This window comes from Cervus elaphus, chromosome 11 (assembly GCF_910594005.1).
Source record: "Cervus elaphus chromosome 11, mCerEla1.1, whole genome shotgun sequence".
In the NCBI taxonomy this organism is placed as follows: Eukaryota; Metazoa; Chordata; class Mammalia; order Artiodactyla; family Cervidae; genus Cervus; species Cervus elaphus.
This window is the reverse complement of record NC_057825.1, coordinates 56,101,402-56,119,208: the sequence shown is the minus strand read 5'-3', so window position 1 is coordinate 56,119,208 and position 17,807 is coordinate 56,101,402. Positions and strand designations below refer to the sequence as shown.

The following is a 17,807-nucleotide window of genomic DNA, read 5'->3' as shown; positions in this document are numbered from 1 at the left end:
AATGAAGCATTATTTTAAACAAATGAACTACTATGCTGAGTAACAGCGATGTTACAAGTAGAGTGTGGAAGTGATGAGAGCAGGGAGGCCTGGCAAGAGGAAATGGTAGCTAGAGTTGGAGGCTGCCAGAGGCCACAGGCCACGGGCTTGTAAGTATGACTTCATCCTCTGAGTGTCAGTTTCCTTGTCTGGAGCGGAAGGCAATGTTACTGGGAAACAGTCTTGCACTGGGGGCAGGGACTCGGATCCTAATGTCCAACAGACCCGGTTCAGCAACTCTGAACCCCACTCCAGTTCTGTGGTTTGAGCACCCCACGATCTAAGCACTGTTGCTTTATAAACTTTTAGAGAACAGGAGCTACCATCCTCCTATGGCCGTACCATCCTCCACATATACCTCCTATACTATCTTCCACAACACCTGGCCAAGGGCTGGAAACACAGGTAGGGGATTAGGAAGACTTACTGGTGGGAGGATTGTGTCACTGTTGGGTGATCTGGGTGCCCCAGTCACAGCCCTAAGTGTTCTGGGCACCTCCAGGCAGGAGAAACCTCAGACTACCACTGATCGACAAAGGCCTGTGGGGAGTAGGGGGTGGGGGGTGTCCCTCCCCAGAGGGGACAGAATCCTCAGTCAGAGTACAAAGGATAGAGATTTTTGTCATCAAAAGACAAGTTAAGTCCTGGCTCCGATGTTTGATTGACAAAATACTAGATACGAACTTTAACTTCCAAGAGCCTTGATTTCCTCATCTGAGCAGTGGGTTGATATCAACAGTCCCAGCCCTTAGCGTTGGGAGGGAAAAAGGATCTTTGCTCTCCTTTTACTCAGAAGAGGTCACTTGGCAAGTTAGGCACAGCTAAAGAAATCACTCAGAGCAGTAACCTGCCCTGAAGTTATTTTCTTGGCTTTCCCATGATGTCTTTAGGATGGAACCAGCCACCTCTAGATCAACTCAGACAGACCTACCTCCACCCCCTCAGAGTTTCCCAGAACGGCTTGCCTGGCTTGCATTTGCTACCATGCAGGGGATCCAAATGGGGCATGTCCCCTCTGGAGGCTGGGTCCTGGATAAGCGTACGTGAAGGAATCTCAGAGTGTGAACTATAAATAGCAGTGAAGTTGCAAGCACAAAACTTCATGATTCCTAGTTGACTTGGCCTGGGGGACAGCACTGGGCAGCCTCCCCACGTCTCCCTCCCTTTCTCTGACCCCTTCCAGCCAGGGACTTGGGGACGCTGTGCCCAGGAAGGAGGCGAAACTGGGGTCACCACAGTTCAAGGTCTCCTTGATCCTCCGCTTTGCAGGGGTACAAAACTCAATTCTGTCCACTCATTCGGGAGACAGTGAACCCCGGGGAATTGTTTTGCCCTGATTAAACTCAGGGGAGCCTGGTGCAGGACTAGAATGGCAATTCATTAATTTAAACTGAAAAATATAACTGACAGGCAGAGCAGCTGTTTATGTTGGCTGTGCTGTTCTCAGGAGGGAAAGCTTGAGAGTTAAGATTAGCCAGTTTCTCGGTAAAAATGGAACTGCAAAGAAAGAGCCCAGTGGTATTAAGGGAGACTCCTTCCTTTTTCTGGGATCTCTCACATGCCTTCAACTCACACACTTGCATGCACACTTACACATTCTCTCACACTCAGACTCACACTCACTTCTTTCCTTCCTTTTGACCAACAGACCCCTTTGTCCGAGAGAGAAACCTGAAAACTTCTTTTGACTCCTGCCTCTCCTCACCACCCATCCCCACCCACACACCCGGCTGGTAACTATGACCCTCCCTCTCTATCGTCTCAATAATCTTTCAAACCAGGTCTCTCCTTTTGTGCTGCCCTCTCTCTTCAATGAGATCTTCCCTGGTGGCTCAGACAGTAAAGAAACCACCTGCAGTGCAGGAGACCCGGGTTCAATCCCTGGATGGGGAAGAACCATTGGAGAAGGGAATGGCCTCCCACTCTAGTACTCTTGCCTGGAGAATTCCAAGGACAGAGGAGTGTGACAGGCCACGGTCCATGGGGTCTCAAAGACTCGTCAGACATGACTGAGAGACTAATACTTTCTCTTCAATGAGGCTCTCATCATTGTTCACCTGAATATCCCAGTGTCTTCCTATATCCTTTTTTTTTTTTTTTTTTTTGCCCCTGTAACAAATTACCATGAGCTTTGTGGCTTGAAAGAACACAAATGCAGGCATCCCCTGGTGGTCCAGTGTTTAGGACTCCATGCTTCCATTGCAAGGGCAGAAATTTGATCCCTGGTCGGGGAACAAAGGTACCACAAGCCCTATGTACAGCTGCCCCACACCCCTGCCAAAAAAAGACTAAAAGCAACCAAACCAAAAAAGCAAAAATGTGCTATCTCACAGTTATAGAGGTCAAGTCAGATGGGTGTCCCTGGTTGAAATCAAGCCTCCATTTGGAGGCTGAAGGGGAGAGCCCACTTCCTCGCATTTTCCAGTTCCTGGAGGCCACCTGCGTGTCTTGGCTTAAGCCTCTTCCTGCACCTTCAGGGTCACCAGTGTTGCGTATCTGACACACAGTACACACAGTGTTGTGTATTCTTCTGTAATCCCGTCTCCCTCTGGCTGGGAAGGGTTCTCCACTTGCAAGGATTCCTGTGATTACATTGGGCCTGCCTGGTTAATCCAGGATTATCTTTCCATCTGAAAGCCCTTAACTTAATAACTGCAAAGTCCCTTTCATCATATAATGTGACATATGCACAGGTTCTGGGGATGCAGAAGAGGACATCTGGGGGTGGAGGCTGTTGTTCTGCCCCCCGGATCCCTCCCTGCTTCCTCCGCCTCCTGTCTTCTCAGGCTCTGTTGTCTACATCACGTCTACAAGCCCTCGAGAAATGGAAATCTATTCATCTCACTCCCCCGGGTCCTTTCATGGCTGCTTATCCCCTGCAGGATCAAGTCCGAACTCCATTAGATAGTGTTGAACCTTGTTGATCTTGCGCCTTCCTACTCTCTAGCCACTTCTATACAAGCATTCAGCACTCCTGAGTTCAGCACCCAAGGAGTGGTCTGTGGACTGGCATTATCCCACATCATCTGGGAGCTTGTTAGAACTTGGAATCTCAAGCCCTACCTAAACCTCTGAAATAAAAATTGGCATTTAAAAAAGTTATCATTTAAATTTATTTTTATTGTATTTATTTACTTTCAGTTTTTTAATATTTATTGGCGTATAGTTGATTTACAGTGTTAGTGTCAGGTGTACTTACCTGTACTCTGCTCAAAAATCGGCATTTTTGACAAGATCCTTAATTTGAGAGACACTGCTCTCGACAGTCATAGCTTTTTATGTCTTTCCAAACTTACTACACTAGTCAAGGTTTGATGGGCAAATGCTTAAACAGAAAGGAATTTATAGGGCTTCCCTGGTGGCTCAGACGGTAAAGAATCTGCATGCAGTGCAGGAGATCTGGGTTTGATCCCCGGGTTGGGAGGATCCCTGGAAGAGGAAATGACAACCCACTCCAGTATTCTCACCTAGAGTATTACACAGATAGAGAGGCCTGGCAAGCTATAGTCCACTGGGTCAAAAAGAGACACGACTGAACGACTAACACTTTCATAGAATTAACTAGAAGGCTAGGGAAAGATACTCAGAAATTGGGGAAGGTCTGAGAAGGCTGGATGATGGCCAAGCTTGTGCTGCAGGAAGGGTCTGGTTAGGAATCTGCTGCCCAGGTCACCACTACCAAATTGGCTGCCAACTGCCCATGCCTTTGGAACATTCTTGCCTTTGGAACATCCCATGAAGATTCAAAACCCTGGATAGGGACATTTGATTTTTCCAACTCTGGGTAATAGACTTTGCCTTCCATAAAGACCCACATTCTGGGAGATGCCCACCAGATTAGAATGCTTTGGATGCTAGTAGTTCATAATTTTTTTTTTGGCACACCATGAGGCATGCAGGATCTTAGTCCCTTGACTAGGGATTGAACATGTGTCCCTGCAGTGCAACCCAGGAGACTGCCAGGGAAGTCCCTGGATGCTAGGAGTTTTAAAAATATACACACACACACACCCTACACCTCAGAGATACTGCCTGTTTGATTTCAGACTACAACAATAAAATGAGTATCACCAAAAAGCAAGTCACATGCACTTTTTATTTTCCTAGAGCATACAGAACTTGTGTTTACACTATGCTATAGTCTATTAGGTGTGTAATAACATTATGTCTAAGAAACTATATACACCCTTATTCAAAAATAACACTGTTGGGAAAATGGTGCCAGTATATCTGCTTAACTACAAATTTTCAATTTGTGAAAAAACTCAGTGTCTGCAAAGAGCATTTAAAAAAAATAAAAGGAGATATGCCTGTATATTATATATATGAAACTATATAGTGATCTATATTACAGTTATTTCTTGGGCTGCACAACATCTGCATCCACTCCTTTACCTAGGTTTCGGCTTTTTAAAAAAATCCTTCCAGAACAAGTGGAAGATAGAACACCCTTGATGAAGTATTCTTCAGAGAAGATCAGGAGACCACTTGAGGCCAGAATAAAACTCCTCACCGGTTCTTTCCAGGTTGGGACACACAGTTTTGAGAGGCACAATCCCACTGTGTCCCCCTTTGCCTTGCAAAGCAACAAAGCTATTTTTTTCTGCTTCACCCCAAAACAAAACAAATTCTTCCAATAAGAATTGTATACCATATACTTGCCAAATCCAAATTTCTTCATTTGAGTCCAGCTTCAGATCCATATCTCTGGCAAAGTCCTCTCTCTTCTGGCTCTGACAGGATCTAACCTTAATAGTCAACACTCTAAAAATTAAATTGTCAAGTGAACCATCACTGGCAGAGCCCATATACTATGTTAAGGGGAGAAGGAGAATAAATAAAAATAAAATTAGTTAAAATATGTAAATCTATACATGACGTAGAATGAAAGAAAATATGAATAGAAGCTAGAGTCCTTATTTAAGTCAGTGGTCATGACTTCATACTTGTATGTATGTCTTTTATTAATATGCCAGCAAATTTGGAAAACTCAGCAGTGGTCACAGGACTGGAAAAATTCAGTTTTCATTCCAATCCCAAAGAGAGGCAGTGCCAAAGAATGCTGAAACTACCGCACAATTGCACTCATCTCACACACTAGTAAAGTAATGCTCAAAATTCTCCAAGCCAGGCTTCAACAGTACGTGAACCATGAACTTCCAGATGTTCAAGCTGGATTTAGAAAAGGCAGAGGAACCAGAGATCAAATTGCCAACATCTGCTGGATCATCGAAAAAGCAAGAGAGTTCCAGAAAAACATCTACTTCTTCTTTATTGACTATGCCAAAGGCTTTGACTGTGTGGATCACAACAAACTGTGGAAGATTCTGAAAGAGATGGGAATACCAGACCACCTGACCTACCTCTTGAGAAAGCTATATGCAGGTCAGGAAGCAACAGTTAGAACTGGACATAGAACAACATACTGGTTCCAAATTGGGAAAGGAGCACATCAAGGCTGTTTATTGTCACCCTGCTCGTTTAACTTATATGCAGAGTACATCATGAGAAATGATGGGCTGGATGAAGCACAAGCTGGAATCAAGATTGCCAGGAGAAAAATCAATAACCTCAGATATGCAGATGACACCACCCTTATGGCAGAAAGCAAAGAAGAACTAAAGAGCCTCTTGAACAAAGTGAAAGAGGAGAGTGAAAAGGTTGTCTTAAAACTCAACATTCAGAAAACTAAGATCATAGCATCCGATCCCATCACTTCATGGCAAAAAGATGGGGAAATGGTGGAAACAGTAACAGACCTTATTTTCTTGGGCTCCAAAATCATTGCAGATGGTGACTGCAGCCATGAAATTAAAAGATGCTTGCTCCTTGGAAGAAAATTTATGACAAACCTAGACAGCATATTAAAAAGCAGAGACATTACTTTGCCAACAAAGGTCCATCTAGTCAAAGCTGTTGTTTTTTCCAGTAGTCATGTATGGATGTGAGAGTTGGACTATAAAGAAAGCTGAGTGCAAAAGAACTGATGCCTTTGAACTGTGGTGTTGGAGAAGTCTCTTGAGAGTCCCTTGGACTGCAAGGAGATCCAACCAGTCCATCCTAAAGGAAATCAGTCCTGAATGTTCATTGGAAGGACCAATATTGAAGCTGAAACTCCAATACTTTGGCCACTGGATGTGAAGAGCTGACTCATTTGAAAAGACCCTGATGCTGGGAAAGATTGAAGGCAGGAGGAGAAGGGGATGACAGAGGATGAGATGGTTGGATGGCATCACCAACTCAATGGACATGAGTTTGAGTAAACTGGCAGTTGGTGATGGACAGAGAGGCCTGGCGTGCTGCAGTCCCTGGGGTCGCGAAGAGTCGGACATGACTGAGCGACTGAACTGACTGAATTAAAAAAAAATAAGGGGTGAAATCATGATTCTTATACAAATATAAAATTAACACATGTTGAAAATTTTACTTAACTCATTGAGTAATGTGGGAACCAATAAGGTGTTAAAAAAGAAAACAGTCCAAAGGAGACTCCAAAGAACAGATACATATGTAAGCAATGAGGTATGATGAAATGTTTGTTCATAGATATTCAACTGATTTCTTGGGAAATGTGATCATTGGACCCAGTTGTATCTCCACTGGACAAAATTATTGTTCACCTCTATAGACTAAATTATCTGCATTGCAGTCAGTTTTTGGTCACTCACAAAGTTGGAAAATAACTCAAAGATATTGTAAAACAGCACACCTGCAGAGTTAAAATAATTCAGGAGGCTGCTCTGGTTAGCACCTAGCAGTCCACAGGACACCCATTCCGAAGTCTTTCACAGAGTTTCCTATTACTTTTCCTTTTCTACCATCCAGTCCATGCTCCCTGTGCCTTCAACTTTAGTGAGTGTGGTTTCTTCTCCAAGTGTTAGTGTTAGTGGCTCAGTTGTGTTGGACTCTTTGCAACCGCATGGACAGTAGCCTGCCAGGCTCCTCTGTCCATGGGAATTCTCACGCAAGAATCCTGGAGTGGGTTGCAATTTCCTTCTCTAGGGGATCTTCCCAACCCCGGATTGAACCCAGGTCCCCTGCATTGCAGGCAGATTCTTTACCATCTGAGTCACCAGGGAAGCCCTCTTCTCTTCTCCAAGGTTGTGGCCTAAATCTTCATTCCTGGGGAATCTGAGGCCTTAGTGGTCTTGCCTCTGGAGGCTTGTGGTAATGATCCATTGACTTTTACCTCTGAACAAAACGATGCTTGCAGATCCCCTAGAGCAGAGGTTCCCAACCCCCAGGCCACAAACCTGTATTCATGGCCTGTTAGGAACCAGGCCACACAGCAGGATTTTGGTAGTGGGCAAGCGAGTGAAGCTTCATCTGTATTTACAGCTGCTCCCCATCTCTCACATTACCGCCTGACCTCCACCTCCTATCAGATTAGCAGTGGCTTTAGATTCTCATAAGAGCACGAACCCTACTGTACTTGAACCATCCTGAAACCACCCGCCAACCCCCATCCATGGAAAAATTGTCTTCCAAGAAATTGATACTGGTCCCTGCTGTCAAAAAGGTTGGGGATGGCTGCCCTAAAGGATTCTTAACCTCCATCCAACCTCCTTCCCACCACATGGTATAATAGCAACTCTAGTTCCCCTTCATAAGCAGTATCAGTTACCCTACAAAAGCCCTGTTCTGTTCAGTTCAGTTCAGTCACTCAGCTGTGTCTGACTCTTTGCGACCCCATGGACTGCAGCATGCCAGGCCTCCCTGTCCATCACCAACTCCCAGGGTTTACTCAAACTCGTATCCATTGAGTTGGTGATGCCATCCAGCCATCTCATCCTCTGTTGTCCCCTTCTCCTCCCACCTTCAATCTTGAAAAGACCAGCATCAGAGTCTTTTCAAATGAGTCAGCTCTTTGTATCAGGTGGCCAAAGTATTGGAGTTTCAGCTTCAGCATCAGTCCTTCCAATGAATATTCAGGACTGATTTCCTTTAGGATGGACTGATTGGATCTTCTTGCAGTCCATAAGCCCTTTACTATCTGTTTCCTAGTGACATAGTGGTCTTGAAATGGCCAGGTGACCTTCTAGTCTCTGCTTCTACTTCATCAGAACCATTTTATATCCCTGGTGGAAGCATCCATCCTTCAAGTACTAAAATTATTAAAAACCAGAGCTCAGAAGCTTGAGGGTGAGAATTGAAGTGTTTTGAGTGGGTTAGACCAGTGATTCTCAAACTTTAACATGCGTATGAATAAGCAGAGAGTTTTATTAAAATGTAGAACTGATCCATTAGCTCTGGAGTGGGACCTGAAACGCTACACTTCTAACAAACTGATTCTACATTTCTGACAAACTCCTTGGGGATTCCAGTGTTGCAATCTCATGAACCGTATTTTGAATTGCAGGGAGCTAGCATTAGGCCTAATTCTAAGAAACACCACCCTCATTTCCTTGGTTCCTGAACCTTTAGATTCTGGCTAAGATGTAGTACCATGTGTTGGTCACTAGTTCAGAGAGGAAACTACATTGTCTAGGAGAGCATAGCAACTTCCCAGAATGCTAATTACCACCTGGCTCTTTTCAGGCACTCTCCGAAGCTCCTGCAGCATTATATAAGGCCAGCTGCTTCTGGGCATTGGGATACATGATTAGACCAGAGATTCCCCAAAACATCAGCCTATTGTTGCATTTCTTTGGCTGTAAAAGAGGTCCCTTGGTCAGAGGCAGTGTTGGGTATGTGTGTGTGTGCTCAGTCGTGTCTGACTCTTTATGACACCACGGACCTGCCAGGCTCCTCTCATGGGAATGTTGGGTGGAATACATCAAAATGAGAAGGATATTCAATGGAGTCCACAGTTTCTTGTGTGGATGCCAGAAACATGGCAGTGGGGAAAGCAAGCCCATATGCCCAATAAATGAATATTCCAGAAAGACTCTGTGCTACCCTTACTATGAAGGAAGGGGCTTGGTATGATGGCCTGCTCCCAGGAGGCTGGCTGGTGCCTTGAGTTATGGTACCATCCTGGAGATGCTTAGTCACTGCTGTTGGCAACTTGCTGTCTGAGCAGTGGTCATGGCCAGGTCATCCTTGGTGAGAGAAATGCACATTGCTGAGCTAGTGTGTTTCCTCTGTCCACATGACCACTGCTACATAAGCCCATTGATCAAGCAATATCATGCCTGAAGTAAAAGGCTCACAGACATCGACAGAACTGGTCATCTCATCCACCTGATTACCAAGAGCCTCCTCTGCCATTGGGACCTTCTGGTGAGCATTAGCATGAGCCACAAATATCTGCATTCTATGGACCCATCCACATAATTTCTAAACCACCTCAACACCAAATTCTCAGTCTTGCCCCTTCCAAGCACCTCATCATCTATCCAGATTCTTACCTGGTGTTTTAAAATGTATCCCATATTTGTTCTAATCAGCTATGGTAAGGCATGCAGACACAGAAGTGACTCATGGAGGAAGACGTTTTTACTCACAGTTCCTTGGAAGTAGGAGGTTCAGCACATCATGCAGGGCCAGTGGAGAAGCACCAGGGTCAGTTAGGAGTTAGAGGGAGAGCAAGGGGAAAACATGGGCATTGACCTTTATTACAGTTTCTGTGGGGAATTCAAGGCAAAGCAGAGTGAGCAATCTTATGACTGGCTAGTTTGAATAATTTTAGCAGGCTCTGGGGTATGGGATCTGCTTCCAGTTATCTGGCAGCTGACCCCACAAGATTAGGGCTGGGAAATATTAGCTCATCCTGTGAGAGCTGCATAAAGGAGGTGGTTTGTAGTATGGACCCCAGATTGCTCAGTTTGCAGATTTGCTCTGGGATAAGAAATTTACCATTGCTATGAATTAGCTAGTCATAGGAGAGGCAGACTCTCCAGTCAGCAAGACCCCAGATGTTACAACATCAAGAACACAGAAAATGGGACTTCCCTGATGGTCCAGTGGTTAAGACTTCTTCCAATGCAGGGAATGCAAGTTCAGTTCCTGGTTGGGGAGCTAAGATCCCACATGCCTTGTGGCCAAAATACCTTGCAGTCATAAACAGAAACAATATTGTAACAAATTCAGTAAAGACTTTAAAAATGATTCACATCCAGAAAAATCTAAAAATAAGAATACAGAAAATATGAAAATATAGTTAATATACATGGTGACAGTATAAATGCCTTACCTCAGGACAGTTCTTCTTCTGAACTGAGAGCACTGCTCAAAGTTCTGCCTACAGGGAATTTCCCTCCCTACTCTCTCTGGGCCACCTCTGACTATACGGTTGTCCCCTGTGAGCTTGTACCAGCAGATGGTGCCAACTCATCTGTCAACCAGGCTCAGATATTTCCTTCCTCATTCATTTGTCAGAGAGGGTTCCCTGTGAGACTGAAGCAGTGTTGGGGTCCTTTAATGGACTGGAACCTGGTGGTACGGAGTCGACAATAAAAAAGTAAAAGAGAGAAAGAGAGAGAGAGACAAAAAAAGACCCAGGGACCTAAGCTCTGATGGAGCAAAGGTGCTTTAATGATTTTTCTATGAGTATATATAGGCTGTGGTACAAGAAACTTCTTTTGGGAATGATAGAGATCAGAAAACCAAATGTACAGCAACCGTTACCAAGGGAACAAGGGGTAATGTTAGTCACAAGGTCAGGAGACAATCCATATCTCAAGAAAGGGGAACGAGACTAAGCAGTTTTGTCCTAAAGAGAATGTTTACTAAAGGAGACCCAAGCCTGCCTCACACAATGACCTCAGTCCCTGGGAGCAGCGTGCTGTTCCGCTTGAAGAGGGACAAAGGACTCATGAGAGACAGCACGTAGGAATCCTCCCATCAAACATTCCCTGACAAAGCAGAGCTCAGATGTGGAAGGGAGTTTGAGAGGCTTAAGGAATATTAGTGTGACTGGTGTGGGAGAGGGTCCACAGGTGAGGTGAGGCTAAGAGTTGACTGAAACTGCTGCCTCCAGAGTTCATGGAGGAGGCCTTTCACAGGCTCCCAGGAGCCCTGGGGGCAGGATCTGATGGGTCCTGGGGTCTCAGCCCATTCTGTGACTCATGGAAGGTCACCAAAATCTGCTTCGCACCCTCTTGTTGTGACCTAGGGTCATTGCTCCTCTCCTATCTCCTCATTCCTGTGCTTGACCAGTCCAGAGGGAGTTCCCAGTTGTGCTGTCAACTGTCCACTCCAGAGTTGCCCCTGACAATAACGTCACAAATCAACAATAACTTCCTCTCTCTATTCTGGGTGCTGGCCCACCCACACTCCCACTCACCTTGCAGGGAGTTTGGGGTAGAATCCCTCTAACCTGGCAAGTTCTATTTCAAATCTTGGAAAAACAGCTTCCATTTGGTTTCTCTGAGGAGTGGTCGGGAGACCATTTCCAGATATTTATTTATGGTTTCCATGTCTGAGTCACCAGTATTTCATTTACCTTGTTAGGCTCAGTGAGTCATTCTCAGATCCTTCTTTCTACATGAAAGTATTTTAAGGTGAAGGAGTACATGACAGAAAATCCTTTAGGCTATCCCTTCCAGCCTCCTCTCTGCCATGGCTTCCTCATCTTTGTCTTCAGTCTTCAGCCCCAGTCTCTTTCCTGAGATTTAGTTTTGCCTCTCCAGAGCCCCATTGGGCATTTTTCTTAGAGGTCCTCCGAGACCCTCAGATTGTCCTCAGCCTCACAGAGCTCAGCTTCTTCTCCCTAATTTGGCTTTTTTTTAAAAAAAAAACTTCTTGTTAATGTGAGTGGTTCCATAACTATCAGTCACTCATGCCCTGACTTCAGCAGGTCCCTTCCCTCCCATGTATACCCAGCCATCCTTCTCTTGGGGAGCATTTCTTGCCTTGCAAGCTTTCTAATCCCATCTTCCCAAAAACACACTTAGTCCAGTATTCTCTGAAGTGCAGCATCTTAACTATTGGACCTCCAGGGAAGTCCCTAGAACATGGTTTGAACACTGAAAAGGAAAAACTTCCAGAGAGGGAATTCAGGCTCCTTGCATTGTATATGGATACCAGTGTTGGGAATTCTTAGATCCTGGGCCCCCATATGCCATGGAGTTTACAGCTAGATAAGATTGTTGGCTGCCTGCTAAGGAGCCCATTCTGCTGCAGATAACCTTGGAAGTATCTAGTGTCACAGATAAGTTTCTTTTGATGGACTAAGCCAGCCTTGTTCCCAAGGGATTATTCTGTTTTTCTAAATAGAGAAGGCCTCTAATTGATCTACTTTGCCACATGTTTCAGTGTCACAAAGGCAATGAGATTCACCAGAACTGCCTTTGGTTTTTGAAAGATATTTTTGCTGGGTATAGAATTATAGGTTGGCACTATTTGTGTGTGTGTGTATGGCACTTTAAAGATGTTATTCATTTTCTTCTGGTATTCATTGTTTCTGATAAAAAGTCAACTGTAATTCTTACTGTCGTATGTAATGTCTTCCCCCCGCCCCAACTTAAGATTTTCTCTTTGTTTTTTAGTGGTTTTACTATGATGTAGCTAGATGTGGTTTTCTTCATATTTATCTTGCTTCAAATCACTGGGTTTTGTGGGTTTGATATGTTGGTCAAATTTTGGAAAACTTTAGGCAGTATTTCTTCAAATAATTTTTCTGTCCAATTCTCTTTTTTCTCTTCTCTCAACTTCCTATTCCATGTATATTTGACTGCTTGATGCCTGTTCCTCAGGTATTGAGACTCTTCATCCCCCACCCCATCCCCTAACCTAGGCTTTGGTCTGCTTGACTCTGTTGTCTTGTCTTCAAGTTCACAGATCTTTTGTTGTCCAAACTGCTATAAATTCCATTCAATAATTAAAAGCATTTTTTTCCCCCAGATATTGTGTTTTTCAGTTCTAGGTTGTCATTTAGTTCTTTTTAAAGATTTTCCTTCTTACTCTTGAAATCTCCCATCTCTTCACTCATTATATCTACCTTTTCCTATAGATTTTTTAACATATTTATACTTAAGAAAAATAATACTGAACCCATCCTTTTCCTCCTAGGATAAGTGTCTTGTTAAGTGGTGGTAAAAAAAAAAAAAATCTTATAACAAAATATCCGTTATTAAGTTGCTATATATCTTCTTTGGTGAGATATATGTTCAGATTTTTTGCCATTTTTAAAATTGGGTTGTTATTTTTGTTGTTGTTGTTGAGTTTTAAGTATTCTTTGAATATTTTGGATACAAGTCCCTTTTCAGATATACGTATTGCAAATATTTTCTCCCAGTCTGTGGCTTGTCTTTTCATTCTCTTAACAATATCTTTTTTTTTTAACAATATCTTTTGCAGAGCAGAAATTTTTCATTTTAATGAACTCTGGCTTATCATTTTTTTCTTCTGTGGGTCATGGTGGTGTGTTAAAAGACTAATTACTAAATTCCAGATCACCTAGGTTTTCTCTTGTGTTATCTTCTAGAAATTTTATAGTTTTAGTTAATTTTTGTGAAAGATGTAAGATCAGTGCCTACATCTATTTGTTTTTTGAATGTAAATATCCAATTGTTCCCAGCACCGCTTATTGAAAAAACTATCTTTTCTCCATCAAATTGCCTTTGTTCCTTTGTCAAGGATCAGTTGATTGTATTTGTGCAGTCTGTTTGGAGGCTGTCTATTCTATTTGTCTAGTCTATTTGATATATTTGTTATTTCACTAATACCACACTCTCCTGATTATTGTAGCTTTATAGTAAGTCTTAAAATTAGACAGTATCAGTTCTCTGACTTTGTTTCTCTTCTTCAGTATCATATTGGCTATTCAGGTCTTTTATCATAAATGGGTGTTGGATTAATTACTGATTCATTTTCTAAAAGATATGGGCCTTTGACACATTTTAAATTGGGTTATTTGTCTTTTTATTGGGACTTCCCTAGTAGCTCAGTTGGTAAAGAATCTGCCTGCAGTGCAGGAGACCTGGGTTTGATCTTTTTATTGTTGTGCTATATAAGTTCTTCATTATTTCAATACAAATACTTTGTCAGATACAAATTTGCAAATATTTCCCCCATTTTGTGGGTTGTCTTTTCACTTTCTTGATGATATCTTTTGAAGAACAAAAATATTAAATTTTTACAAGGTCTAATATATCTATTTTCTTTTTTTGTTGGTTGTGTTTTTGGTGTCACATCTAAGAAAACATTTTTTAACCCAAGGCGGCAAAAATTTACTCCTGTGTTTTCTTGTAAGGTTATTACATTTAAGTCTCTGATCCATTTTGAGTTCACTTTTTGTATATAGTGTGAGGTAGAAGTCCATCTTCATTCTTTTACGTGTGAATATTTAGTTGTCTCAATATACATTTATACTTTTTAACATCTTTGCTAATTGTAACATCTAAGTCAAATACAGATCTGTTTCTATTGACTAGTTTTTCTCTTAACCATGGAGTATATTTTCCTGTTTCTTTATATATATATATATACACACATATATATACACCTTTTTTGTTTGTTGGAATTTTTATGTATACTTGATCATAGGAATTCCAGATCTGTGTTGTCTTCTTGTGAAGAATGTTAGTTTTTATTCTAGCAGGCAGTTAACTTCTGACAGATCATCTTGATCTTGTGGTAGTTAAGTTTTACATTTTCTTGGGGCAGGTGTATTTCAGTTTTACTCTTAATCCTAGAGCTAATCTCTTAAATCCTAGGTTGTAATTTTTATTCCTGAAGTATGACCTTTTAGATGTTCCCCTGGAAATTCCCAAATGTTTACCAACCTCCTCTAATTAGGCAAAACTTGAACTCCAAACTCTGTTTCTCCTGTAGTGGGCAGAAACTGAATCTCTGCTCAACTCTCCACTTCCTAGCTGTATTTTACTCAGCCACCTTGGAATAGTACCTGATTCTGTACAATTCAGGAGCCAGCTAAGAAATTGAAAGGAATTTATATGTGAGTTTGGTTTATGACTTATACTTCCCTTTTACTGAGGATTTTTCCTTTTCATTTTCCAGCACCTTTGACAGTCTAAAACTCTTATTTTCCACTTCCTCAGGCAAATTTGGCTATGGGTTTCTTCTGGAGTTCTATCTACCCCATGATTTGCTGGCCGGGTGGTTTCTTTAGCTGCATCCACGTGGATTTACTCTGTGTGGTCCCCACATTTCAAGAGTTGGATCCTTTCCAGTTTCTGCCAGCTTTTGATAGCTTTTCTAGCCTTCAGACAGTTATTTTAAAATACTTTGTTTAGGGAATTCCCTGGCAGCCAAGTGGTTAGGACTCTGTGCTTTTGATGCTGAGGGTGTAGGTTCAATCTCTGGTGAGGGAACTAAGATTTCCCACATGCCACATGGTGTGGCCAAAGATAGATAGAATAAAATAAAACATTTTGTTCTGAGTTTATTATCATTATTGGCAAGTGGATTAGTCCAATGCAAACTACCCCACCATTTCAAAAAAACAGGAGGAGCAGACTAAAGACTTGGGACTTTATTCTGCAGGCTGGAAGATTTTAAATGGAAGGTTAGTAGGATGAGTTCATGCTTTGTGGGGGATTAGTGTGGGGATAGTTTGTAAGATGGATTGTTAAGAGAAAGTCAAGGGTCAGGGAAGTAGTTAGGAGACTCTTACAGTAGTTGAAGAGAGCAGGGGTGGGGGGGCGGGGAGGGGGAAACCAAGGCTTCTACTGGGGAAGAGAAACAGTAGAAATGGAAAAGGATGGTCACATGGGGGAGATTAAAAGACAAGATCCAGTTTCTGTGAGGGCTTTCCCACATGAAAGAGTTTTTTGTTTGCTTGTTTTGCTCTACCTCAGCATGTGGAATCTTAGTTCTCGACCAGGGATCTAACTTGTGCCCCCTGCGGTGGAAGCTCTGAGTCCTAACCACTGGACCACCAGGAAAGTCCTCAGAAGTGTTTTTAAGTGACCAGTGAGGATTACCATTATTCTATCTCAGAGAATATGGCCAGGTTAAAGTTCATCCCAGAGTATGTCTCTGTGGAAGCTCAGAAACTTTATTCACCTGATGTTAGTCCTGGCAAAATGACCTGACTGAATCCTGAGTCACTGCTGGTCTTCAGGTCTCACTGGCTCACCTGAGGGCTAGTGAAGGCCACCTAAAGTCTACTTTGAGCTTGATCCTGGGTCAGTTGTGGAAATGGCCTATTTGCTTGCAGTCCCAGGGTCTGGAGTGGAACTGGACTAACCTGGGGAAGGATAGGAGAAGGAATGACCAGAGTAGGCCAGGCTGCCTGGACCCATCTCAACATCTGCTGTTGGAGCCTGTTCTCTTGAAGTTGGCAACCATTCATCCTTGACCTTTTCTGCTAGCTTTGTTGCTTTTTCTTTCAACAGGTCAAATGGATGATGTACTGGATTATATTTGCACTATTCACCACAGCAGAGACATTCACCGACATCTTCCTTTGTTGGTAAGTACTCCAGGAATTGGGACTTTTCCAGGAAAGATGTTGTCTAGTCTCAAGGGAGAGGTGGAAAAGGTCTGACAACAGTCTTAAACCTAATCAGCAGAGAAGCAGGTGCAAGGATGTTCACTGGAACATTTCAAATCAACTAGTCTATGAAGTTGTTCTTCAAGTAAATATTTATTGAATGCCCTTATCAGAGCAGGTATTGTTCCTATAATGATGGGCAAGATAAACAAAATTCTTCAATTAATGGAGTTGGTAAAGAAGCATTCATATGTTAAAAAATTAAAAGGAAAATAAGAAACAATACACAAAAGTGTGCAATAAAACTAAATTTCTCCCCAGCACCATTCACTCTCACCATTACTGCTTTTCACAGTTGTATACAATTTTTAAAAATGTGTGCGTGTGTATATGCACACACACTTTTGTTGTTCAGTTGCTAAGTTGTGTCCGACTCTTGGTGACTCCATGGACTATAGCACACTTGTCCTGACTATCTCTCAGAATTTACTCAAATTTATGTTCACTGTGTTGATAATGCCATCCAACCATCTCATCCTCTGCCATCCCCTTCTACTTTTGCCTTAAATCTTTCCCAGCATCAGGGTCTTTTCCAATGACTGGCTCTTCACATCAGGTAGCCAGAATATTGGAGCTTCAGCAAAAGTCCTTCCAATGAATATTCAGGGGTACACACATATACACATACTTTTCCTTTTTTTTTTAAGGATGTACCAAATGCTTTGGACTTCCCTGGTAGCTCAGACAAAGAGTCTGCCTGCAATGCAGGAGACCTGGGTTCGATCCCTGGGTTGGGAAGATCCCCTGGAGGAGGGCATGGGAACCCACTCCAGTACTCTTGCCTGGAGAATCCCGTGGACAGAGGAGCCTGGTGGGCTACAGTCCGTGGGGTCACGAAGAGTTGAACATGACTGAGCGACTAAGTACAATGTACAGCACTGTATGCTTCAGCATTATGCAAACCGAGAACTTCCAGATGTCTAAACTGGGTTTAGAAAAGGAAGAGGAGCTAGAGATCAAACTGCAAACATTCACTGGATTATAGAGAAAGCAAGGGAATTTCAGAAAAACATCTATCTCTGTTTCATTGACTATGCTAAAGCCTTTCACTCTGTGGATTATGACAAACTGTGGAAAGCTCCTAGAGAGATTGGAATACCAGACCATCTTACCTGTCTCTTGAGAAATCTGTATGCGGGTCAAGAAGCAACAGTTAGAACCCTGTCTGGAACAAGTGATTGGTTCAAGATCGAGAAATAATACAACAGGGCTGTCTACTGTCACCCTGTTTGTTTAACCTATACACTGAGCACATCATGAGAAATGCTTGACTGGATGAGTTACAAGCTGGAATCAAGATAGGCAGGGGAAACATCAACAACCTCAGATATGCAGATGATATCTCTTTAATGGCAGAAAGTGAAGG

At 42.7% G+C, this 17,807-nt stretch overlaps 1 protein-coding gene across 11 annotated transcripts in view; it reads left to right on the top strand.

Moving 5' to 3' along the window:
- REEP1 (receptor accessory protein 1) overlaps positions 1–17,807 on the top strand; it is a 129,390-nt gene that overhangs the window by 57,548 nt on the left and 54,035 nt on the right. For all 11 annotated transcript variants that reach the window (XM_043917806.1, XM_043917815.1, XM_043917810.1 and 8 more), the window contains exon 3: positions 16,284–16,360. In XM_043917806.1, coding sequence (XP_043773741.1) covers positions 16,284–16,360 — 77 coding nt within the window. The remainder of the gene's footprint in view (positions 1–16,283; positions 16,361–17,807) is intronic.